Source organism: Coregonus clupeaformis, chromosome 15, assembly GCF_020615455.1.
Source record: "Coregonus clupeaformis isolate EN_2021a chromosome 15, ASM2061545v1, whole genome shotgun sequence".
Lineage (NCBI taxonomy): Eukaryota > Metazoa > Chordata > Actinopteri > Salmoniformes > Salmonidae > Coregonus > Coregonus clupeaformis.
In genome coordinates, this window is record NC_059206.1 from 42560708 (window position 1) to 42587801 (window position 27094).

The 27094-nt window shown below is 40.7% G+C and overlaps 1 protein-coding gene and 1 non-coding gene across 2 annotated transcripts; one reads left to right on the forward strand and one right to left on the reverse strand.

Annotated features, from left to right (window-relative positions):
• Positions 1–968: 968 nt before the first annotated feature.
• On the reverse strand, positions 969–26416 carry LOC121582413 (cytosolic purine 5'-nucleotidase-like). The gene is made up of 18 exons (XM_041898170.2): positions 26079–26416; positions 24030–24103; positions 21757–21874; positions 21124–21219; positions 18452–18543; positions 18294–18351; positions 18064–18157; positions 17895–17948; positions 17606–17689; positions 17436–17477; positions 17236–17337; positions 15347–15413; positions 10690–10860; positions 10482–10533; positions 10320–10380; positions 4077–4253; positions 3862–3957; positions 969–3674 (listed from the first exon to the last, which is right to left on the reverse strand). Exons 1-18 carry the CDS (start codon positions 26222–26224, stop codon positions 3633–3635), a joined length of 1626 nt encoding a protein of 541 aa, XP_041754104.1. The 5' UTR covers positions 26225–26416; the 3' UTR covers positions 969–3632.
• On the forward strand, positions 6332–6385 carry LOC121583711. Its single transcript, XR_006003571.1, has one exon. It is a non-coding gene; the product is annotated as a U7 small nuclear RNA (small nuclear RNA).
• Positions 26417–27094: the final 678 nt, after the last annotated feature.

Genomic DNA, 27094 nt, shown 5'->3' on the forward strand with positions numbered 1-27094 from the left:
CGTCAAATTTCTTCCCTTTTAGAGCTGCCCCGGTCAACTGTAAGTGCTGTTATTGTGAAGTGGAAACGTCTAAGAGCAACAACGGCTCAGCCGCGAAGTGGTTGGCCACACAAGCTCACAGAACGGGACCGCTAAATGCTGAAGCACGTAGCGCGTAAAAATCGTCTGTCCTTGGTTGAAACACTCACTACCGAGCTCCAAACTGCCTCTGGAAGCAACGTCAGCACAAGAACTGTTCATCGGGAGCTTCATGTAATGAGTTTGCATGGCCGAGCAGCCACACACAAGCCTAAGATCACCATGCGCAATGCCAAGAGTCGGCTGGAGTGGTGTAAAGCTTGCCGCCATTGGACTCTGGAGCAGTGGAAACGCATTCTCTGGAGTGATGAATCACGCTTCACCATCTGGCAGTCCAATGGACGAATGTGGGTTTGGCGGATGCCAGGAGAATTCTACCTGCCCCAATGCATAGTGCCAATTGTAAAGTTTGGTGGAGGAGGAATAATGGTCTGGGGCTGTTTTTCATGGTTCGGGCTAGGCCCCTTAGTTCCAGTGAACGGAAATCTTAACGTTACAGCATACAATGACATTCTAGACGATTCTGTGCTTCCAAATTTGTGGCAACAGTTTGGGGAAGGACCTTTCCTTTTTCAGCATGACAATGCCCCGGTGCACAAAGCGAGGTTCATACAGAAATGGTTTGTCGAGATCGGTGAGGAAGAACTTGACTGGCCTGCACAGAGCCCTGACCTCAACCCCATTGAACATCTTTGTGATGTATGGGAACGCCGACTGCGAGCCAGGCCTAATCGCACAACATCAGTGCCCGAACTCACTAATGCTTGTGGCTGAATGGAAGCACGTCCACGCAGCAATGTTCCAACATCCAGTGGAAAGCCTTTCCAGAAGAGTGGAGGCTGTTAAAGCAGCAAAGGGGGGACCAACTCCATATGAATGCCCATGATTTTGGAATGAGATGTTCGATGAGAAGGTGTCCACATACTTTTGGTCATGTAGTGTACTTACCCAGGCTTTGTAAATTTTTTAAGAATCTTAATTAAAAAGTGACTTTGTTTGCTTGAGGGAGGGACAAGATATTTGTTGATCATTGATTTAATTTAATCTTGAAGTGAAGTCAGTATTAGTAAGGTGGAGCAGATCTATCTCAGCCACTTGAGTATGCGAAATTCCCCAGAGTGAAGAATGTGACTTGTTGAGGCTTGCTTGCAATGCTTTCTGGGAAATCCTGGAATGTGTGGAATGGGGGACAGTGCCACGGTGGTGTGTCTGCAGTCATATCTGACTGGGTAGAGCACTGAGCGTCCTGCACTGAATCCAACAGGTCAGTGCTTTGGAGCACCACTTGTGTGTGGCTCAGGCAAGCTCCATTACACCCTGTTAACTGTAGAGGATAAGTTAATGAGTTAATTAGCTAGTCATACAGAGGTCTCACAGGGCTGTGTGAGACACAATGTACTCCAATTGTTTCACAAAAAAACACGTTTTTTGATTGATTCACAAAAAACTTTTTCATAATGTTAAAATGTATGCTTTTGAGTAAATAAAAGGTATGGTTTTAATCAGAGTTTTGTGTTGGTCTGCTGTTAGAATAAATGAGGTCGCCTATATGTTTATTTGAGCGAAATAAGATCAAAAAGAAAACTGCAAACATTTAATCATTAGGTTAACATGAACTGTTGTCATAGTGGTATTACTTTTCTTTAGATGCCAGACTTTATTTTTTATTTTGTCGCTATCTAGATTGAGTCTCAATAATGAAATGTTAATACTGTACATTGAAATCATTTGATTCATCATTGAAATTGGTCTTCATTGTATAGTTAAAGAATCATTTGTATTTAATTTATTTATAGATCTACTTGGTAAATTGTAGGCTATGTAAAGGCCACATTTCCTTGAACAGTTGTGTCATGTTTTTGTCTTGAAAAGCAAGGATATGCAATTAAATCTTGTGTAGCTATAGTCACTATAGTCAAGGCTAACTGCAATGATTGGCCATTGTATAGAAAGGGCTCGTGAATAATGAGGAACAAGGGCAAAGTGGATACACATGACGAGCCCGTGTTCCCGAACGTGACCCAGCCTCAATCTTTGGGGCCACATTTAGCAGTGAAAATAGGAAGAATAAACCATATGTTTTCAACCGGAAAATACCAATTAGGCCTAGGTTTCTACATTTATGAGATGTATTAAATATAACTAAGCCTATTTATTTCTTCATTTGAAGGCTGATGAAATAAATAATTTAAAACAGCTGAAAACTTTAAGATTAGGCTATACGAGAAAATTTCATACGCCCATGGACACATAGCTAAAGTGCTTAAATTCTGCCTATGAATCTGTGTTACCAAAAGCAAATCGTTACGAAAATGATTTTGACAGCAAATGCAGTAATCGGATGTTATTCATATTTTCAACGATTTGGCGAGAGGCAACGAAAAAACATCCATTGGGCCAGTAGCACACGCTTGCACCTCAATATGACTGTAGCCTATTTGAACATTCAATATTTGTGTTATTCGATTAATTCAGTTATATTATTCACTTCACATTTCAATGGACCAGTGCTTTCGATGGTAAAGGGGTTTTAATCCCTGTTATTTTGAATGTGGAAGAAACACATTATGAACCTACAGTATAGTCTTCCAAGTTTTGATTATAAAAATTACATCCCACCCATAGGTTTGCATACAGTGCAGTGGGCTGCAAGCGTTTTGCACAGAATAACGATTTGATGCCATCCAATGGGCAGAGAGCATACATACACCTCAAGAACCTTGTTTGTCACACTTCAATTAATGTTAAAATGCTGTAATTTTGTTTAACCGTTATAGAAAGGACACATGTTTTGGACTCCATACTTTTATTGTATCTATGATTGTTTAGGACAAACAGCTAATTACAGAGTCCCCATAGGCTAGGTTAGGATTCTAAAAACAAAATAGGGTATGCTGTGAAGAGTAGCCAACAAGAGAAAAAGTAAAAAGTAAATATTTGTTATACTGTATGTAATAATTTTTATAAATCCATCTAACCATGGTCAAGTAATATCCACCACACAAGCATGTCCACCACAGAGGAGCTAGCTACATCCTTATTGAACATAGGCTACATGAGCCAACCTGCATAATAATTCACCACAAATACGTGACTTTTCAGAAACGGTCACCTGAGCATGTTTCAGTTTACATGCTCATTGAAGTTAATATACATTTGCACAAGGAACAAAATCAGTATTGCATATAGGACATGTAAAAGTACTGTAGCTAAATAGACAAGCAAAAAAAAAATATATATAATATATATATATATATATTATTAAGACAAATATTCACTTATATACATTAACCTAGAATCAGTGTCTATCCAAATTGTATTTTCCCTAACCCTAACCCTAGGCATACTGATCACATGGGGTAAATGCTGGGGTGGTTGATGAAAAACGAGTTATAAAACGGTATTCCAGCAGGTGGCGCTATATATGTCATATATTGTTGTCCAGAAAGAAAATTGCCTTACCAAAAAACACACAGCCACCGTTTTTTTTTTTTTTTTTAGATCTGGAGGAATAGTCATGTCAAAACTGAATAATTGTTTTGTCAAATACATCCTCATGTGTCTTTCAGTTCCGCTGTGTTACCTTCATTTGCCCTCTGTAAGAAAATAAAGGTTATATTTTAAAATCAATATGGACTATGGAAGATTGACAACAAATATATACTTTTTCAGGACTTAAAGCAAGACTGTCTATTTTAACAGATAAATCCAGTGTTTATTTCAACGGAAAATGCAACATTTGTAAATAACAGATAGCTGCAAGTGTAGGTATGAGTGTCAAACCTTGGCTTCAGCTATCTTCTGAACATGATCCAGAGCAGAGAACTCAGGTGAAGGGAAGTCAAGGGGGTGATTATCCACCGAGGACTCATGGGGCATCTTGACAACATCAGGAAGACAAATCCATGTTTTTTCATGGTAATTTCAGCAAGAGATTTTATGCAAGAGGAGATGCATGTCCCTGTTATTATCAAAGGGATATCTGAGGTGGGACTCACCAGGACAGGTGGGGCTCTGAAAAGGTAACTGAAGGGGTAGTGGAGCAGGTTGATGCAGGTGGAAGAGTACAGGTCAGCGTAACGCATGAGCTGGCTGGCAAACAGAGTCTGTCTGGAGCCACTCCGCAGCAGGCTGCCCATCTGCCCATAGGACAGATCCATCCTAAAGGTCACCACCTATAAGACACAAGGCGACGTACCCCACATGAAAAAATACTACAGTTTACTATAGAATACTACAGTACTTCCTATATAATTCTGTAGTAAACTATAGTATACGGTAGAATACTATACTACACACTGTAGTATCCCTCAATCAGGTGTAGTACTAACTATAGAAGGTTGTAATATACTGTAGAATACTATAGTAAATACGACAGTATTATGTGCAAAACAAACACTAGTAAATACTACAGTAATGTCAGCAAAACCACTACAGTCCACAAAAACACTACACTTTTTTAACTACAGTGAATAATACAGTATTTAATTTGCATATACCCATTCCCCTCCCCCGTGTCCCAATTTGTGCCACCCATAAGTGAGAAACCTACATGCTAACTATATACCATACAGTGCCTTCAGAAAGTACTCAGACCCCTTGACTTTTTTCACATTTTGTTACGTTACAGCCTTATTCTAAAATCTACACACAATACCCCATAATGACAAAGCAAAAATATTTTTTTTGAAATCTTTGCTAATTTATAAAAAATAAAGAACATAAATATTGCATTTACATAAGTATTCAGACCCTTTACTCAGTACTTTGTTGAAGCACCTTTGGCAGCGATTACAGCCTCAAGTCTTCTCGGGTATGACGCTAAAAACTTGGCACACCTGTATTTGGGGAGTTTCTCCCATTCTTCTCTGCAGATCCTCTCAAGCTCTGTCAGGTTGGATGGGGAGCGTGGCTGCACAGCTATTTTCAGGCCTCTCCAGAGATGTTCGATCAGGTTTAAGTCCAGGCTCTGGCTGGGCCACTCAAGGACATTCAGAGACTTGTCCCGAAGCCACTCCTGCGTTGTCTTAGCTGTGTGCTTAGAGTCATTGTCCTGTTGGAAGGTGAACCTTTACCCCAGTCTGAGGTCCTGAGAGCTCTGGAGCAGGTTTTCATCAAGGATCTCTCTGTACTTTGCTCTGTTCATATTTGCCTCGAACCTGACTAGTCTCCCAGTCCCTGCCGCTGAAAAACATCCCCACAGCATGATTCTGCCACCACCATGCTTCACCGTAGGGATGGTGCCAGGTTTCCTCCAGACGTGACGCTTGGCATTCAAGCCAAAGAGTTCAATCTTGGTTTCATCAGACCAGAGAATCTTGTTTCTCATGGTCTGAGAATCTTTAGGTGCCTTTTGGCAAACTCCAAGCGGGCTGTCATGTGCCTTTTACTGAGGAGTGGCTTCTGTCTGGCCACTCTTCCACTCTACCATAAAGGCCTGATTGGCAGAGTGCTGCAGAGATGGTTGTCCTTCTGGAAGGTTATCCCATCTCCACAGAGGAACTCTAGAGCTCTTTCAGAGTGACCATCGGGTTCTTGGTCACCTTCCTGATCAAGGCCCTTCTCCCCCGATTGCTCAGTTTGGCCGGGTGGCCAGCTCTAGGAAGAGTCTTGGTGGTTCCAAACTTCTTCCATTTAAGAATGATGGAGGCCACTGTGTTCTTGGGGACCTTCAATGCTGCAGAACTGTTTTGGTACCCTTCCCCAGATCTGCTTCTTCGACACAATCCTGTCTCGGAGCTCTACGGACAATTCCTTCGACCTCATGACTTGGTTTTTGCTCTGACATGCACTGTCAACTGTGGGACCTTATATAGACAGGTGTGTGCCTTTCCAAATCATGTCCAATCAATTGAATTTACCATAAGTGGACTCCAATCAAGTTGTAGAAACATCTCAAGGATGTTCAATGGAAACAGGATGCACATGAGCTCAATTTCGAGTCTCATAACAAAGGGTCTGAATACGTATGTAAATAAGGTATTTCTGTTTTAAATTTTTAATACATTTGTAAACATTTCTAAAAACCTGTTTTCGCTTTGTCATTATTGGGTATTGTGTGTAGATTACTGGGGATTTTATTTTATTTCATCCATTTTAGAATAAGGCTGTAACGTAATTTTTTTTGGAAAAAGTCAAGGGGTCTGAATACTTTCCAAAGGCACTGTATATTGTGTTCCATAGAGGTTATAGAAAAGAGCAGAAGCTCAGAACTATCTGTTCAGTCCCCAGTCCTACCTACCTACAGGTTATGGAAAACTTGCTCTTTAGTATTTCTCTAGTAGGTTTCCTCAAGGAGAAAGCCTCCACTTCTATGTTCAAGATAATAAAACAAAAAAACTATAGTAAATACTACAGTAATGTCTGCAAAAACACTACAGTAAATACTATTAGTATAGTGCAGTCTGCAAAAACACTACAGTAAATACTATTAGTATAGTGCAGTCTGCAAAAACACTACAGTAAATACTACAGTATACTACAATCTGCAAAAACACTACATTAATTACTATTACTATAGCATATACTACAGTTATTTTACTACAGTATTTATATTATATTCACTGTAGTATTTTTGCTGACTTTAGTGAATACTACAGTAAGGTCAGCAAAAACACTACAGCAAATACTATGGTATTTATACTATAGTATACTATAGTATTTTTTCATGTGGGATAGTCACAAAATGCATTTAGCAGCATCATAAAGCTAGACTGAAAATGACCTCACTCAGGTGTAGTTATGATAACATTATGCCTGGGAAACACATAAAAACACAACATCGGTGGATGATGTGTGGATGTGTAAGAGCAGTGTTTCCCAACCCTGGTCCTCCAGTACCCCCAACAGTACACATTTTTACTGTAACCCTGAACAAGCACACATGATCCAACTTGTCAACTAATCAACTAAATGAGTTGAATCAGTTTTTTTTGTCCGAGGCTATTGGGGGTACTCGAGAACTGGAGTTGGGAACCACTGTGTTAGAGCATTTCTCAGAGAGGGATTACAGTGGCTTGCGAAAGTATTCACCCCCCTTGGCATTTTTCCTATTTTGTTGCCTTACAACCTGGAATTAAAATGCATTTTGGGGGGGTTTGTATCATTTGATTTACACAACATGCCTACCACTTTGAAGATGCAAAATATTTTTTATTGTGAAACAAACAAGAAATAAGACAAAAAAACAGAAGACTTGAGCGTGCATATCTATTCACCCCCCCAAAGTCAATACTTTGTAGAGCCACCTTTTGCAGCAATTACAGCTGCAAGTCTCTTGGGGTATGTCTCTATAAGCTTGGCACATCTAGCCACTGGGAATTTTGCCCATTGTTGAAGGCAAAACTGCTCCAGCTCCTCCAAGTTGTATGGGTTCCGCTGGTGTACAGCAATCTTTAAGTCATACCACTGATTTTCAATTGGATTGAGGTCTGGGCTTAAACCACTCGAGTGTTGCTTTAGCAGTATGCTAAGGGTCATTGTCCTGCTGGAAGGTGAACCTCCGTCCCATTCTCAAATCTCTGGAAGACTGAAACAGGTTTCCCTCAAGAATTTCCCTGTATTTAGCGCCATCCATCATTCCTTCAATTCTGACCAGTTTCCCAGTCCCTGTCGATGAAAAACATCCCCACAGCATGATGCTGCCACCACCATGCTTCACTGTTGGGATAGTGTTCTCGGGATGATGAGAGGTGTTTGGTTTGCGCCAGACATAGCGTTTTCCTTGATGGCCAAAAAGCTCAATTTTAGTCTCATCTGACCAGAGTACCTTCTGTTTGGGGAGTCTCCCACATGGCTTTTGGCGAACACCAAACGTGTTTGCTTATTTCTTTAAGCAATGGCTTTTTTCTGGCCACTCTTCCGTAAAGCCCAGCTCTGTGGAGTGTACGGCTTAAAGTGGTCCTATGGACAGATACTCCAATCTCCGCTGTGGAGCTTTGCAGCTCCTTCAGGGTTATCTTTGGTCTCTTTGTTGCCTCTCTTATTAATGCCCTCCTTGCCTGGTCCATGAGTTTTGGTGGGCGGCCCTCTCTTGGCAGGTTTGTTGTGGTGCCATATTCTTTCCATTTTTTAACAATGGATTTAATGGTGCTCCGTGGGATGTTCAAAGTTTCTGATATATTTTTTTATAACCCAACCCTGATCTGTACTTCTCCACAACTTTATCCCTGACCTGTTTGGAGAGCTCCTTGGTCTTCATGGTGCCGCTCACTTGGTGGTGCCCCATGCTTAGTGGTGTTGCAGACTCTGGGGCCTTTCAGAACAGGTGTATATACAGTGAGGGAAAAAAGTATTTGATCCCCTGCTGATTTTGTACGTTTGCCCACTGACAAAGAAATTATCAGTCTATAATTTTAATGGTAGTTTATTTGAACAGTGAGAGACAGAATAACAACAAAAAAATCCAGAAAAACGCATGTAAAAAATGTTAGAAATTGATTTGCATTTTAATGAGGGAAATAAGTATTTGACCCCCTCTCAATCAGAAAGATTTCTGACTCCCAGGTGTCTTTTATACAGGTAACGAGCTGAGATTAGGAGCACACTCTTAAAGGGAGTGCTCCTAATCTCAGCTTGTTACCTGTATAAAAGACACCTGTCCACAGAAGCAATCAATCAATCAGATTCCAAACTCTCCACCATGGCCAAGACCAAAGAGCTCTCCAAGGATGTCCGGGACAGGATTGTAGACCTACACAAGGCTGGAATGGTCTACAAGACCATCGCCAAGCAGTTTGGTGAGAAGGTGACAACAGTTGGTGCGATTATTCGCAAATGGAAGAAACACAAAATAACTGTCAATCTCCCTTGGCCTGGGGCTCCATGCAATATCTCACCTCGTGGAGTTGCAATGATCATGAGAACGGTGAGGAATCCGCCCAGAACTACATGGGAGGATCTTGTCAATGATCTCAAGGCAGCTGGGGCCATAGTCACCAAGAAAACAATTGGTAACACACTACGCCGTGAAGGACTGAAATCCTGCAGCGCCCGCAAGGTCCCCCTGCTCAAGAAAGCACATATACAGGGCCGTCTGAAGTTTGCCAATGAACATCTGAATGATTCAAAGGAGAACTGGGTGAAAGTGTTGTGGTCAGATGAGACCAAAATCAAGCTCTTTGGCATCAACTCAACTCGCCGTGTTTGGAGGAGGAGTAATGCTGCCTATGACCCCAAGAACACCACCCCCACCGTCAAACATGGAGGTGGAAACATTATGCTTTAGGGTGTTTTTCTGCTAAGGGGACAGGACAACTTCACCGCATCAAAGGGACGATAGACGGGGCCATGTACCGTCAAATCTTGGGTGAGAACCTCCTTCCCTCAGCCAGGGCATTGAAAATGGGTCGTGGATGGGTATTCCAGCATGACAATGACCCAAAACACACAGCCAAGGCAACAAAGGAGTGTCTCAAGAAGAAGCACATTAAGGTCCTGGAGTGGCCTAGCCAGTCTCCAGATCTTAATCCCATAGAAAATCTGTGGAGGGATCTGAAGGTTCGAGTTGCCAAACGTCAGCCTCGAAACCTTAATGACTTGGAGAAGATCTGCAAAGAGGAGTTGAACAAAATCCCTCCTGAGATGTGTGCAAACCTGGTGGCCAACTACAAGAAATGTCTGACCTCTGTGATTGCCAACAAGGGTTTTGCCACCAAGTACTAAGTCATGTTTTGCAGAGGGGTCAAATACTTATTTCCCTCATTAAAATGCAAATCAATTTCTAACATTTTTTACATGCGTTTTTCTGGATTTTTTTATTGCTATTCTGTCTCTCACTGTTCAAATAAACCTACCATTAAAATTATAGACTGATCATGTCTTTGACAGTGGGCAAACGTACAAAATCAGCAGGGGATCAAATACTTTTTTCCCTCACTGTATACTGAGATCATGTGACAGATCATCTGACACTTAGATTACGCAGGTGGACTTTATTTAACTAATTATGTGACTTCTGAAGGTAATTGGTTGCACCAGATCTTATTTAGGGGCTTTATAGCAAAGGGGGTGAATACATATGCACGCACCACTTTTCCGTTATTTCTTTTTTATAATTTTTTGAAACAAATTATTTTTTTCATTTCACTTCACCAATTTGGACTATTTTGTGTATGTCCATTACATGAAATCCAAATAAAAATCGATTTAAATTACAGTTTGTTATGCAACAAAATAGGAAAAACGCCAAGGGGGATGAATACTTTTGCAAGGCACTGTATGTGTCAGTGGGCATGGTTTACCTTCATCCTGGTCTGAATGGCAGTTATGTTTGGGCACTCTCTACAGCTACTGTCCATGTGCCTAAGGAGAGAGGCCAGTCAGATTGACAACATCATGCACAGCTCTGTCAAGTGCAATAACAGGCGAGTGTCACTCATAGAACAAAGGAAATGCCCACTCACTTGTACAACTCAGCTAAAAATATATCAAGATGCTTCAGCTCTTCAAAGAGATCTTGAGGAAAAAGAGACACTCATCAAAATGGTGTCCAAGATTACATTACCTAAGGTATGTCAAGTGACCATGTGATGTATGTGTGTGGTATATGATAGGTCAGTTTTAGGGTCACTGTGAGGTCATGAAGAGGAGGTTGACCATGTTTGTACTTACGGTTCTTCTCTGTCCACACCTGCAGCTCCTTGGCCAGCTCAGGCACCACTAGGAAGGTCTTCCAACCTTGCCTCTTCTTAGACTTCAGGATGTCCCCAAAGATGTGGTCCCCTACATAGAGAATGTCCTTCCCCTTCACATCCAGCAGGTCACATACAATGTCTGAGGAGCCTGCAGGGAGGATAGACAGATAAAAGAGGATGGAAAGTTGAGGAGATGTGACACCCACTGATTGGCTCCCACTGAAACCAAGATTGGTGAAACTCACTATTCCTCTCTCAATTTAATACGATCTTAATCCCTTTCTCCTATCTTCCCATTTCCTCTCTGTCCCTCTTCCTAGAATGTGTTACCTTTTTTGATGATAATATCCCAGCTAGAACATTTGGTTGCTTGGAAGTTGGGGGAATGTACGTTTTTGGTTTCTTATTGGTTTCCTAACCGGTAAAACTGAACGTTTTTTAAATGTTCTGAGAACGGAAGTGAAAACTTCACCTGTTCTGGGAACATACATTTGTAGGTTGCAGGGAGGTTCTGAGAACGTTTTACTATGGTTCCCTGAAAGTTTTCCTGGGAGGTTTTATTAACGTTCTGAAAACGGAAATTATAGGCTATTTGAAGATAATTAAATAAGACTTTTAATAACACTGCTAGCTTAGGTTAACTGTTTTCAACGCCAAGCACAGATAGACACATGGAAATTAATTTACTTAGGCATTAATCATGCAAACACATTTATTTTTTATTGTGGCACAGTGTCAGTGAGATTCTAACGTATGATCTTCTGTTCTCTATCCATGGAATTAGTCCACTGTGCCACCAGGATTGAACTAGCATTCCATGTTTTTTTTTTACTCATACAAAGCTGTTCATTTTAGTCTATTCAAACAGACCCCATTTAAAAAGAAAAAAACACTCTTCAAGCCAATTAGTGGGCGCGGCCTTCACACTTGAGCACACTTAAGATAGAGTTTTGTTGATGCTGAAAACGGAATGTACAGTGAGGGAAAAAAGTATTTGATCCCCTGCTGATTTTGTACGTTTGCCCACTGACAAAGAAATGATCAGTCTATAATTTTAATGGTAGGTTTATTTGAAAAGTGAGAGACAGAATAACAACAAAAAAATCCAGAAAAACGCATGTCAAAAATGTTAGAAATTGATTTGCATTTTAATGAGGGAAATAAGTATTTGACCCCTTCTGAATCAGAAAGATTTCTGGCTCCCAGGTGTCTTTTACATACAGTGGGGAAAAAAAGTATTTAGTCAGCCACCAATTGTGCAAGTTCTCCCACTTAAAAAGATGAGAGAGGCCTGTAATTTTCATCATAGGTACACATCAACTATGACAGACAAATTGAGGAAAAAAATCCAGAATATCACATTGTAGGATTTTTTAATGAATTTATTTGCAAATTATGGTGGAAAATAAGTATTTGGTCACCGACAAACAAGCAAGATTTCTGGCTCTCACAGACCTGTAACTTCTTCTTTAAGAGGCTCCTCTGTCCTCCACTCGTTACCTGTATTAATGGCACCTGTTTGAACTTGTTATCAGTATAAAAGACACCTGTCCACAACCTCAAACAGTCACACTCCAAACTCTCCACCATGGCCAAGACCAAAGAGCTGTCAAAGGACACCAGAAACAAAATTGTAGACCTGCACCAGGCTGGGAAGACTGAATCTGCAAGGTAAGCAGCTTGGTTTGAAGAAATCAACTGTGGGAGCAATTATTAGGAAATGGAAGACATACAAGACCACTGATAATCTCCCACGATCTGGGGCTCCACGCAAGATCTCACCCCGTGGGGTCAAAATGATCACAAGAACGGTGAGCAAAAATCCCCGAACCACACAGGGGGGACCTAGTGAATGACCTGCAGAGAGCTGGGACCAAAGTAACAAAGCCTACCATTAGTAACACACTACGCCGCCAGGGACTAAAATCCTGCAGTGCCAGACGTGTCCCCCTGCTTAAGCCAGTACATGTCCAGGCCCGTCTGAAGTTTGCTCGCGAGTGCATTTGGATGATCCAGAAGAGGATTGGGAGAATTTGTGTCATATGAAACCAAAATAGAACTTTTTGGTAAAAACTCAACTCGTCGTGTTTGGAGGACAAAGAATGCTGAGTTGCATCCAAAGAACACCATACCTACTGTGAAGCATTGGGGTGGAAACATCATGCTTTGGGGCTGTTTTTCTGCAAATGGACCAGGACGACTGATCCGTGTAAAGGAAAGAATGAATGGGACCATGTATCGTGAGATTTTGAGTGAAAACCTCCTTCCATCAGCAAGGGCATTGAAGATGAAACGTGGCTGGGTCTTTCAGCATGACAATGATCCCAAACACACCGCCCGGGCAACGAAGGAGTGGCTTCGTAAGAAGCATTTCAAGGTCCTGGAGTGGCCTAGCCAGTCTCCAGATCTCAACCCCATAGAAAATCTTTGGAGGGAGTTGAAAGTCCGTGTTGCCCAGCGACAGCCCCAAAACATCACTGCTCTAGAGGAGATCTGCATGGAGGAATGGGCCAAAATACCAGCAACAGTGCGTGAAAACCTTGTGAAGAAAACGTTTGACCTGTGTCATTGCCAACAAAGGGTATATAACAAAGTATTGAGAAACTTTTGTTATTGACCAAATACTTATTTTCCACCATAATTTGCAAATAAATTCATAAAAAATCCTACAATGTGATTTTCTGGATTTTTTTTTCTCATTTTGTCTGTCATAGTTGACGTGTACCTATGATGAAAATTACAGGCCTCTATCATCTTTTTAAGTGGGAGAACTTGCACAATTGGTGGCTGACTAAATACTTATTTTCCCCACTGTAGGTAACGAGCTGAGATTAGGAGCACACTCTTAAAGGGAGTTCTTCTAATCTCAGCTTGTTACCTGTATAAAAGACACCTGTCCACAGAAGCAATCAATCAATCAGATTCCAAACTCTCCACCATGGCCAAGACCAAAGAGCTCTCCAAGGATGTCAGGGTCAAGATTGTAGACCTACACAAGGCTGGAATGGGCTACAAGACCATCACCAAGCAGCTTGGTGAGAAAGTGACAACAGTTGGTGCAATTATTCACAAATGGAAGAAACACAAAATAACTGTCAATCTCCCTCGGCCTGGGGCTCCATGCAAGATCTCACCTCGTGGAGTTGCAATGATCATGAGAACGGTGAGGAATCAGCCCAGAACTACACAGAGGATCTTGTCAATGATCTCAAGGCAGCTGGGACCATAGTCACCAAGAAAACAATTGGTAACACACTACGCCGTGAAGGACTGAAATCCTGCAGCGCCCGCAAGGTCCTCCTGCTCAAGAAAGCACATATACAGGCCCGTCTGAAGTCTGCCAATGAACATCTGAATGATTCAGAGGAGAACTGGGTGAAAGTGTTGTGGTCAGATGAGACCAAAATCGAGCTCTTTGGCATCAACTCAACTCGCCGTGTTTGGAGGAGGAGTAATGCTGCCTATGACCCCAAGAACACCATCCCCACCGTCAAACATGGAGGTGGAAACATTATGCTTTGGGGGTGTTTTTCTGCTAAGGGGACAGGACAACTTCACCGCATCAAAGGGACGATGGCCGGGGCCATGTACCGTCAAAACTTGGGTGAGAACCTCCTTCCCTCAGCCAGGGCATTGAAAATGGGTCGTGGATGGGTATTCCAGCATGACAATGACCCAAAACACACGGCCAAGGCAACAAAGTAGTGGCTCAAGAATAAGCACATTAAGGTCCTGGAGTGGCCTAGCCAGTCTCCAGACCTTAATCCCATAGAAAATCTGTGGAGGGAGCTGAAGGTTCGAGTTGCCAAACGTCAGCCTCGAAACCTTAATGACTTGGAGAAGATCTGCAAAGAGGAGTGGGACAAAATCCCTCCTGAGATGTGTGCAAACCTGGTGGCCAACTACAAGAAACGTCTGACCTCTGTGATTGCCAACAAGGGTTTTGCCACCAACTACTAAGTCATGTTTTGCAGAGGGGTCAAATACTTATTTCCCTCATTAAAATGCAAATCAATTTATAACATTTTTGACATGCATTTTTCTGGATTTTTTTGTTGTTATTCTGTCTCTCACTGTTCAAATAAACCTACCATTAAAATTATAGACCGATCATTTACATTTACATTTACATTTACGTCATTTAGCAGACGCTCTTATCCAGAGCGACTTACAAATAGGTGCATTCACCTTATAGCCAGTGGGATAACCACTTTACAATGTATTATTATTATTATTATTATTTTTTTATATATTTTTTTTTATATAAATATATATATATTTTTTTATTGTCAGTGGGCAAACGGACAAAATCAGCAGGGGATCAAATACTTTTTTCCCTCACTGTATATGATTTTAAATAAATTCTTAGAACGTTCTCTGTACATTATTATTAAATGTAACCATGTTTTAACTTTTAGGAAACGTTCTGTTAAAGTAATGAAATACCAAGAATATAATGTTTTTTTGTCAAGAAATGTGCTGAGAATGTTCCAAAGCCAATCAACTATCCTGCACCATTCCCAGAAAGTTGTGGGAAGGTTGTATGGAAAATAACCATAGGACAACCATGCTCTCACCAAGCTCTAAGAAACATATTGTTATGTGCTAGCTGGGATTAACATTTTAATTCTTACCTCCAGAGTAGACAGTTCCATGCTGGATGTCTCCAGTGTATGTTCCGATACGAAGCTTCCCTGTGTTCTATGTTGGGTAGATATGAACAGAGCCATGTATATAGAGAGTTGGGCCAATGTGGTTTCTGCATTATGATGCATTTATAGTGCCTTCAGAAAGTATACACACCCTTGACCTTTCCATATTTTGTTGTGTTACAGCCTGAATTCAAAATTGATTTCTTTCCACTACACACAATACCCCATAATGTCAAAGTGGAATTATGTATTTAGAACGTTTTACAAATTAATAAAAAACTTAAAGCTGAAATGTCTTGAGTCAATACGTATTCAACCCATTTGTTATGGCAAGCCTAAATAAGTTCAGGAGTAAAACTTTGCTTAATAAGTCACATAATAAGTTACATGGACTCTGTGTGCAATAATAGTGTTTAACATGATTTTCAATGACTACCTCATCTCTGTACCCCACACATACAATTATCTGTAAGGTCTCTCAGACGAGCAGTGAATTTCAAACACAGATTCAACCACAAAGACAAGGGAGGTTTTCCAATTGGTAGATGGGTAAAAATTGGTAGATGGGTAAATATAAAAAAAGAGTTAATTGAATATCCCTTTGAGCATGGTGAAGTTATTAATTACACTTTGGATGGCATATCAATACACCCAGTCACCACAAAGATACATGCGTCCTTCCTAACTCAGTGGCCAGAGAGGAAGGAAACCCCTCAGAGATTTCACGATGAGACCAATGGTGACTTTAAAACAGTTACAGAATGTAATGGCTGTGATAGGAAAAAAAATGGGGATGGATCAACAACATTGTAGTAACTCCACAATACTAATCTAATTTACAGAGTGAAAAGAAGGAAGCCTGTACAGAATAAAAAATATTCCAAAACATGCATCCTATTGGGGAACAAGGCACTAAAGCAATACTGCAAAACATGTCCTGATTACAAAGTGTTATGTTTGGGGCAAATCCAATGCAACACATTATTGAGTACCACACTCCATATTTTCAAGCATAGTGGTGGCTGCATCATGTTATGCATATGTTTGTAATCGTTAAGGACTGGGGAGTTTTTCAGGATAAAAAATAAACAGAATGGAGCTAAGCACAGGCAAAATCCTCTAGGAAAACCTGGTTCAATCTGCTTTCCACCAGACACAGGACAATAACCTAAAACACAAGGCCAAATTTATACTGGAGTTGCTTATCAAGAAGACAGTGAATGTTCCTGACTGGCCAAGTTACAGTTTTGACTTAAATCTGCTTGAAAATCTATGGCAAGACCTATAAATGGTTGCCTAGCAATGATCAACAACCAATTTGACAGAGCTTGAAGAATTTTGAAAAGAATAAATGGCAAGTGTTGCACAATCCAGGTGTGCAAAGCTCTTAGAGACTTACCCAGAAAGACTCACAGCTGTAATCGCTGCCAAAGGTGATTCTAACATGTATTGACTCAGGGCTTTGAATACTTATCTAATCAAGATATATTAGTGTTTTATTTTTCATGAATTCTTTACAAATGCTAGAATTTTTTCTCCACTTTGACATTAGAGTATTTTGTGTAAATCATTGACCAAAAATTACAATTACATCAATTTTAATCCCACGTCGTAACACAACAAAATGTGGAAAAAGTCAAGGGGTGTGAATACTTTCTGAAGTCACTATACATGACACTCAACATTCTATGGCAGCCATGTTAACATTAGATGGGGAATATTTAAACAATGCTATGTAACTGAATATATAGAATTAGAACAAGGCATAACTCTAAATATATGGCTCTGGATTAGAACATTAATCTAATTGTGTGGTGTGTTAAAGGATGTTTTCTATATACACCATGTGATGATGAGTGAAAGGGCCTTACCGTGTCCACTTGTCTCAGCACAGTTCCCTCGGCAAAGAACACTGGCTTCCTGGTATCCACGACGACAAGGTCAAAGAAGGCGCGCCACGGTTTCTTTGGGTACTTAAGAAATTTTTTTGTGAAATGTTCATTAGAATGAATGGTAATTTGTTCCCCAAAACCCTTTTCCTTAATTTGAAACTGGAGACACCTAGACTAACCTTGGCACCTGGTGGAGTTTCAAGCAAGTATTTCATGATAGCCTAGGGAAAAGAACAAAGACACATCCTTAGTATAAAAGTGAATAGAATGGACATCATATATTGAATAGAATAGACATCATATATTGAATAGAATGGACATCATGTACCATGAAACATTAACAACTGACCTCTGTGTAGTTGTAGTCACTGTTGGTGGCCAGGAACACTTTGGCCACCTCCTTAATGCGAGTCAGGAGAACAGGCAAGTTTGGCTATCGGGAAGAAGAGTAAAGGAGAGGGTCAATTCCTCTGGATAGAGAAAGTTTACTCATCTCAGAGACTTTGTTGAGTGTCACTAATTAATTGAGGTATCATCTCATAAATTATGTCCAAAGCACTTTGTCAATATACTGCATCCAAAAAGGGTATCCAATATGAAACAGCAATTAAGGGAGGTTCAAAGTTATTTTCACTCACATCTCTGACGACATATTTATCCAAATTCCTCAGAGTGCTTTCCTTCAGACTGCCCTATATGACAAAATGGAGAGAGTCAGTCTTTACAAAAAGACACAGACAGTAATGTTTCATAATGTGTGAGTATGTGTGTAGGGATGGGGTGGTGTATGTACTGTGTAATTCTAACCGTATCATGAACATAGTCCATTGCATCTCGAACATCCTGGAACATGCTTCTGAATGACATGAACAAGTCACCATGTTTGAAGCCTTTCTGGCAGCTATTTAAAGAAAAAAAAAAAGAGTAGAGAAACTACAGTCACATTATTCACTTATTTTCTTATGATTTACTATTCTCACAGCAGTAGAGAAAGAGAGAGGGCAGCGAGAAGAGGGAGGAAAATAGAGGCCACTCACTTTACGTATCTGCTGCATCTGGTGAAGAGGTCCACAAGGCAACCATCCAGATACGTCTCTGTGGGAGGAGCAGGAGGGGGCATTGCAAAGTCATTCTACTTGACTTTATTTGCAGTATGATTGTACATAACTACACAAAATAACACTGTTGTTGCTACCTGAAAGGTTGAAGAGAGTATTGAGGATATAGAAGCGGTCAGTGTTGCCTTTCTGAATGAAGTTGTTGGGGTAGTAGTCTTGGATCTTGTCCCTGTAGAGAAGGAAAGTATGTATACAACCAGCAAATTAAGCAGTATCCACAGGTGCATATAAAGACGTGTAACATGACAAAAACATGCATTCTGTGTAGAAACTCATTAAGTAAGCTGGTCTGACAACCTCCCCAATAATAGCAAACAGCTACTATTGGAGCATTTCCGGATGATGAGTCATTCAGAGAGAACCCACTGAGCCAACAGATAACAAGATAACATCCAAAGTGCACATAACCCACCAGCACTATCAACGTCACAAGACCTCTCTTTTTTGAGTCTCTTGACTATGACGTTCAGCTAGAGCTGGAGATAGAAACATCCACTGGCTTTCTCCATTGAAGCAACGCTGCAGTCTGCCTCACTGTAAGAGTATGAGGCAGGGATGCATTGACGATTGAGTGGATTTGAACTGGAACCGGAGCCTCTCGATAGCTTAGCTGCTGGTAGGGGTTCCCAAAGGCATCTAAATCCTGATTTATGAATGGAAGATGGGCAGGCCCTCTATGTACATGTCCAGCTAAAGTATAATCAATATAGTATTTCATGATAAAAAAAACAAGATACACATAGTCCTACATACAACTCACAATAACCCAAAGACTAACTCAAAAGGAACTCACATAATCATGCAATAACACACATGTAAACACACACATACAGACATTCATTCGCAAATCCCAAGGCACCAGGTGCTGGATATAAATATACTTTTTAATATTTGTGAGCTGGTTACATCACCATTGTAAGCCAATGGAAGAATAAAGAATTCCAAATAGTGCTGCTATATCTGCATCCAATTCATGTTTAGAAAAAACTTTTAACATTCCTGCACACCTTGTGGTGTATCATGTATCATGCCATCCGTTTTGTCACCAAAGCCCCATATACTACCCACCATTGTGACCTGTACGCTCTTGTTGGCTGGCCCTCACTACATATTAGTCGCCAAACCCACTGGCTCCAGGTCATCTATAAATCACTGCTAGGCAAATCCCCGTCTTATCTTAGCTCACTGGTCACCATAGCAACACCCACCCGTAGTCTGCGCTCCAGCAGGTATATCTCACTGGTCATCCCCAAAGCCAACACCTCCTTTGGCCGCCATTCCTTCCAGTTCTCTGCTGCCAATGACTGGAACGAACTGCAAAAATCTCTGAAGCTGGAGACTCTTATCTCCCTCACTAACTTTAAGCATCAGTTGTCAAAGCAGCTTACCGATCACTGCACCTGTACACAGCCTTTCTGAAATTAGCCCACCCAACTACCTCATCCCCATATTGTTATTTATTTTGCTAATTTGCACCCCAGTATCTCTATTTGCACATCATCTTTTGCACATCTATCATTCCAGTATTATATGAAATTGTAACTATTTTGCACTATGGCCTATTTATTGCCTTACCTCCATAACTTACTACATTCGCACACACTGTATACATATTTTCTGTTGTATTTTTGACTTTATGTTTTGTTTACCCCATATGTAACTCTGTGTTGTTGTTTTTATCGCACTGCTTTGCTTTATCTTGGCCAGGTCGCAGTTGTAAATGAGAACTTGTTCTCAACTGGCTTACCTGGTTAAATAAAGGTAAAAAAATTAATAAAATAAAGTTTTAGGGGATATTTTGCAGTCATTTCTCAGTCCTCCATGAAAGTACCAGGAACATGGGGGCTGTTTTATGTTGTAAGCTGAATATAATGGCAGTATGTAGGCCTACTGAGACAGATGCTCACAGTTGGATCTGACCAAGGTCAGGATCAGGCTCCCTTGGTCTCCAACATCCTCTGTTCTCTGGTAGAGCAGGGCAACCCACAGCCCATCCCCCTGTCCTCTCATAGCCTAGTTTCTCAGTCAGTCCATCTCCTGTACCCTCAACAAGATAAAAACAACTCCTTCATACAGCTGCAATATATAGCCTACACACAGGTAGTGTATTCTACTTCTTCTATGAAATGAAACAACCAGAGGAGAATAAAGAAATTCAGTTTGATAAGATGTGTATAGTATATTGGTCTTTCAGAAAACTTGGCCTCATGGTTTTCTGTGCCCATGAGCTGTTTCACCCTGATGACCCACTGACTAGACATGCCGATTTGCTGTGTGTGCGTGTGTGCGTGTGCGCGTGTCATTGCCCTGTTCCCCTACTTAGATTCATTTGCAAAGTGGTTGTGCAGATGTGCCCTCAGTGACAGTGTTGACCCAAGGACATCCTGTTACAGAATGAGAAACAGTATACTCACAACAAACAAACACACACACACACACACACAGTCTTGTATAACTAACTTTGTGCGGTCACACAATTCAATCCCATTCAAAATCCTATTTTCCCTAACCCCCTAATCCTAAACCTAACCTGAAAACCTTAACCCTAAACCTAACCCTAGCTCCTAACCCTAAACCTAATTCTAACCTTAACTCTAAACCCTCTAGAAATAGCATTTGACCTTGTGGGGACTAATAAAATGTCCCCAGTTGGTCAAATTTTTGTTTGTTTACTATTCTTGTATAATTAAACATGTCCACATGCGCACACACACACAAACTATTGTATTTCCTGTGATGTATCACTCACCTTTTTAGAAAGGTGAAGCCATGACTGCACAGCAGAATGTTTCCATTGGAGTCCACCTTCAGCAAGTTACCATACATTGTGTCAAACACCAGGCCGCTAAGAAGGAGGGAGGAGAGATTGCGATGAAAAAGAGGAAGAGAGAGCAGGAGGTGAATATGGTTATGCAGAGAGAGGAATGATGGGAGAGGGATAGATGATGATATCTTTTAGATTTGTGGCTGCTCTTGATAGTATCAGTAGGTTACTTTTCATTTCTGCTCTATTTTGACCGATCTTGTTGTTCTACTGTTCCTAGGCCTTTGGGGAAACTATCTCTGCTGATGAAATGATAAAATGTTAGATGTTTCTCCAGCATAGTGTCCCCATGGGGCAAGGATACAGAAAATAGACTGCACAGAACAACAAATGACTTGAAAAATAATGGTTAGGGGTCATTTCAAAGGTAGACTCCCATAAAGAGTCCCATCCTAACTAACCACGCTTGGCATCAACCCAATGATAAGGCGTTCTAATTCATGTAGAACAGAAAAACATATTTGTGAGTAAAGGGTCATGTTATGTACTACCAAACGTAACATGTAAAAATCAACAGTATGCAAATGTCTGTGGGATCAACAGGAAGAGAGAACTCACCGAGTGGGGAAGGTAGGATCGTAGGTGTAATGCAGTAGCTCATGGGGATAGCCTATAGACACCAGCCTGTCTCTGAGCAGCTCAAAGCCCAGGTCCTCGTAGTCAGGAGACTTGTACTCTACACACACAGGACACATGAACAGTCAGTTTTCATCAGTGAAAATGTAACAATGTTTGTATCCTCATATGCTGTTCAATATACACTACCGGTCAAACGTTTTAGAACAGCTACTCATTCCAGGGTTTTTCTTTATTTTTACTATTTTCTACATTGTAGAATAATAGTGAAGACATCAAAACGATAAAATAACACAAATTGAATCATGTAGTAACCAAAAAAGTGTTAAACAAATCAAAATGTATGTTTTATTTTAGATTCTTCAAAGTAGCCACCCTTTGCCAAGAGTGTGCAAAGCTGTCATCAAGGCAAAGGGTGGCTATTTGAAGAATCTCAAATATAAAATATATTTTGATTTGTTTAAAACTTTTGTGGTTACTACATGATTCCATATGTGTTATTTCACCTACTCATTCAAGGGTTTTTCTTTATTTTTACTATTTTCTACATTGTAGAATAATAATGAACACATTAAAACTATGAAATAACACATATGGAATCATGTAGTAACCACAAAAGTTTTAAACAAATCAAAATATATTTTATATTTGAGATTCTTCAAATAGCCACCCTTTGCCTTGATGACAGCTTTGCACACTCTTGGCAACGGGTGGCTACTTTGAAGAATCTAAAATAAAACATACATTTTGATTTGTTTAAAACTTTTGTGGTTACTACATGATTCCATATGTGTTATTTCATAGTTTTAATGTGTTCACTATTATTCTACAATGTAGAAAATAGTAAAAATAAAGAAAAACCCTTGAATGAGTAGGTGTTCTAAAACTTTTGACCGGTAGTGTAGTTCTGAGGTGTAGGATCAAGCTAACGTGCCTAAATATTTTGAAATAACTTACTTTTTTTAGAAGGATAAGCTTGAAATGGGCATAGTCTAATTGACTAAATAAATAAAAACACAAATCTAAGTTTAGCTTTCTTAATTAATCAGAAAATCTAGTTATTTCTGGTTGTTTATCAAAGTTAGCTGGCTAACTCATTAATCCTACTTTGTAGTATACCCCCCTGATTACACACATTAAATCTATGAGACATAGATTTTCAGATTTTCTCCAGAAGTCAGCCTTTTTGGCCGTTTACCAGTACAATCACATCTTCTCTTTGTTGGAGTAGGTCTACTTTGCTACTATACTGAACAAAAATATAAACGCAACATGCAATAATTTCAAAGATTTTACTGAGTTATAGTTCATATGAGGAAATCAGTCAATTTAATTAAATTCATTAGACCCTAATCTCTGGATTTCACATGACTGGGAATACAGATATGTATCTGTTGGTCACAGATACCTAAAAAACAAGTAGGGGCATGGATGAGAAAACCAGTCAGTATCTGTTGTGACCACCATTTGCCTCATGCAGCGCGATAAATCTCCTTCGCATAGAGTTGATCAGGCTGTTGTCCCACTCCTCGTCAATGGCTGTCCGAAGTTTCTGGATATTGGCGGGAACTGGAACATGCTGTCGTACACGTCGATCCAGAGCATCCCAAATGTGCTCAATGAGTGGTGTTCATTAAAATGGCCATCGATAAAATGCAATTGTGTTCGTTGTCCGTAGCTTATGCCTGCCCATACCATAACCCAACCGCCAACATTGGGCACTCTGTTCACAACGTTGACATCAGCAAACCGTTCGCTCACACAACGCCATACACATGGTCTGCGGTTGTGAAACCGGTTGGACGTACTGCCCAGTTCTCTAAAACAATGTTGGAGGCGGCTTATGGTAGAGAAATGAACATTCAATTCTCTGGCAACAGCTATGGTGGACATTCCTGCAGTCATCATGCCAATTGCACGCTCCCTCAAAACTTCAGACATCTGTGGCATTGTGTTGTGTGACAAAACTGCACATTTTAGAGTGGCCTTTTATTGTCCCCAGCACAAGGTGCACCTGTGTAATGATCATGCTGTTTAATCAGCTTCTTGATATGCCACACCTGTCAGGTGGATGGATTATCTTGGCAAAAGAGAAATGCTCACTAACAGGAATGTAAACAAATTTGTGCATTTGAGAGAAATAAGCTTTTTGTGCATCTGGAACATTTCAGGGATCTTTTCTTTCAGCTCATGAAACATGGGACCAACACTTTACATGTTGCGTTTATATTTTTGTTCAGTATAGATGAACTTACCTGCCAGAGTGTAGTCCATGTCAAAGCCATAGCATTTGATGTTCTCCAATGTTACACTCCTATTGACGAACACCCTGTAATCAAAGGAAAACAGGACAGTTGGAGTTTCTGAAGTGATTATCTGGGAGACAAACAGGGGTCAGTTGAGGAGAAGCAGATATCAGATGGGAATGTCAAAGCTTGTCAGGATACCAAATCAGCTGTACAAGGGTGTTTTATGGTGTGGCTTGAATGTGTCTCTAAATCTGACCTATCGTCTAAGACCAGTTGCTGCATCCTTCAAGAGTAGAACTAATTTTGACAAATTGACTCAACTTGCTTCAAGCCCATGGAAATCAATCAGCTTGAGCCCAATGGGGCTGGTCACATTGGGATATGCCTCACTAACTATAGTCTTGGAAACCAACCATTAAAGAATATCTTATGCTGCACATTCAGCCAAATCAGCTGGTAGTGCATTATCTGGCTCTATATCCTACTGCACTATATCACATCATTACAGTTCTACTCTTATCAGTTCATTAACATCTGTCGTCAATCCTGCCAACATGGACAACCACGTCCATCTACAGGAAGGTCATTTAAGGTGAAGGCTTTTTTAGGAGGCGGCTATAGTATTGGCAAAGATTTCAGAGACTTGGCACTGCTTCTTTTTTAATGACAGTCACGTACCGTGATTCATGTATCCTGATTCAACTCATTGAGCACACTCTGCAAGTGATCAAACTTTGCAGTCAGTGGTGCTGCAGCAGAAATTGTGGTCGCACAGCTTACACGTCAGTTCTCTCTAGCCTCTACCACACAGAACTCCACCTAATCATCATTAACAGGTTTATATTTCACTAATGGATAGCCTATGTAATAACAAAATCCATATGTTATAGCAAAAAGTATTTTGTTGAATCAAGAAGGGAACAAAGAACTGGAAACCACAAGAATAGACAGAATGGAGAACTTCTGAAAATAGACTGCTGTATTCAGAAGAACCACATTGCCCTACCAAATGTTATAGTATCCCCAAAATAGCATTAAACTAGTTAAAGAGAGATTGCTTTTGTAAATATCAATTCAGGACTCTGTGATCAGTTCAGTCACCAGGTGATATGGAGCCTCTATCAGTGACACCCTGGGAGAGTAACCCATCTCCCTCCTGTCAGAGTGGCCTACACCTCACCCCCTCTGCCTGCCTGTCTGTCTGTCTGCTCCTGCCAATAGCAGCCAGTTCAAAAATATAGGGTTGCTGTTAATAATTCACCTGACAGCTCGTGTTCTGGAAGTGTGTTGCTGAGGAAGCCTCACTTGAGGAAGCTTCACTTGAGGAAGCGTCACTTGAGCGAACAACAACAGTCACCCTGAGACAACAGTCACCCTGAGACAGTGGGTGCCTGGGAGGTATGAACAAGGCTACTGATGGAGTATATCTGGTTTGAAGCATGAATAGTGGACACTGACAGTAATTGGTTAAATAATATACCTAACACTGGTGTAAGGGGATATCGAAGTGTCCCCAAGTGTGATTTACACCAAGTGTGATTTACACCTGAGTGACTGAGAACTTGTATCAAGGCAATAACATCTGAAGACCTGAGATGCTCTTCTCATTTAGACCTCAGCCAAACAACTAGCCTATAATGTGGAGGAAGAACAGAAATGGGTGACTCTTACAATCGAGGTGTGAAAGAAAAGGCATCCCTGACCTGACATACCATTCCTAAACTCCACTCCCGTCCACCAATCAGAACAGGTAATGTGAGTCTGTCTGCCAGATCTCTCTGTACATTGTCAGAATCTGCACATGTAAAAAATAGAAGGCACATTTTCTCCAAGTTCCAAGTAGTTTTAAAATGAAAAAAATAAGCTGAGCCAATTAGTGTATATGTCACAGGACATGCCCTATGACCTTATGCACAACTGTACAGGTTGTGTCTCATTTATACTACAGTATTGCCAGTTTTGTAAGCACTAGTGTAGGATTGGGCCCAATACTGCGTTACACGTCATACATGTATGGGTGTAATAAATATTATGCTATATCAAATAATAACTCACTTGTGCTGATAGTCCATGTTCTTCACCAAAGGCACATCGGGTGAAATGCTCGGGTCTGTATCCGATTTAGTAGGATGATCTGTCACAATCCGAGTCGGATCCTCCATAGTCGTCGCGGTAACAGCCTCTCTAGATAGGCTACCCATATCAGATATCACTATAAGTCCTAGCTGTCATCTCACTAGAAGCCTACTAACTGGAGAGGCTTTTAAAGTTCCAAAATACGCAGATGTGCGCGTAAAGGGTTTCACTACACGTCAGTAAACAGCCACTCCCTTGCTTTAAACTTCGTGGTTCGGTAGTTAATAGTGGGTGCGGGGCTCTGGGACCTACGCATCCTATCTAGTCTATGAATTGGTCAAACGCACAGCGGACTGGAAGCTAGCTTAAAATACCGAGATAATGTAATCAGTCGCACACATGCAGAGGGGGACGTGCGTTTGGCTTGAGTTTGCTGATAGCACTTCTGCGATATGAGCAAAGCTGAACGACTTTCAAAAAACAACAACACAATGAAAGTACTAAAGAAAACAACAATTCGTTTTACATTAGGCCACATACAGGTAACTGCCCAAATAAAGGAAACACCAACATAAAGTGTCTTAATAGGGTGTTGGGCAAGCACGAGCCTCCAGAATAGCGTCAGTGGGTCAGAATATCCCATAAGTGTTCAATAAGGTTGAGATTTCTGGTGACTGACACATACACACACACAGCCTTTAAACCCCATATGCTTCTTTGAGACCTCTCTTTCAAAGTCACTGAGATCTCTTCTTCTAGCCATGGTACTCAAAATAATGGGCAACTGGGCATTTGTATACATGACCCTAAGCATGATAGGATGTTAATTGCTTAATTAACTCAGGAACCACACCTGTGTGGAAGCACCTGCTTTCAATATACTTTGTATCCCTCATTTACTCAAATGTTTCCTTTATGGTTGCAGTTACCTGTATACCTATAACACTTTTCCCCCGAATACAGGTGAGAGTAGACATAGCTTTCCATTGAAACAT

What these genes read in the sequence shown, in the direction of transcription:
- LOC121582413 (XM_041898170.2), bottom strand. Translation starts at nt 26,224, where the DNA reads ATGGGTAGCCTATCTAGAGAGGCTGTTACCGCGACGACTATGGAGGAT. An exon ending in GATCCTACCTTCCCCACTCG is followed by an intron (nt 21,220 to 21,756) that starts GTGAGTTCTCTC and finishes CCTCCTTCTTAG; the next exon opens with CGGCCTGGTGTTTGACACAA. An exon ending in CCATTCAGACCAGGATGAAG is followed by an intron (nt 4,254 to 10,319) that starts GTAAACCATGCC and finishes TGTGTCTTATAG; the next exon opens with GTGGTGACCTTTAGGATGGA.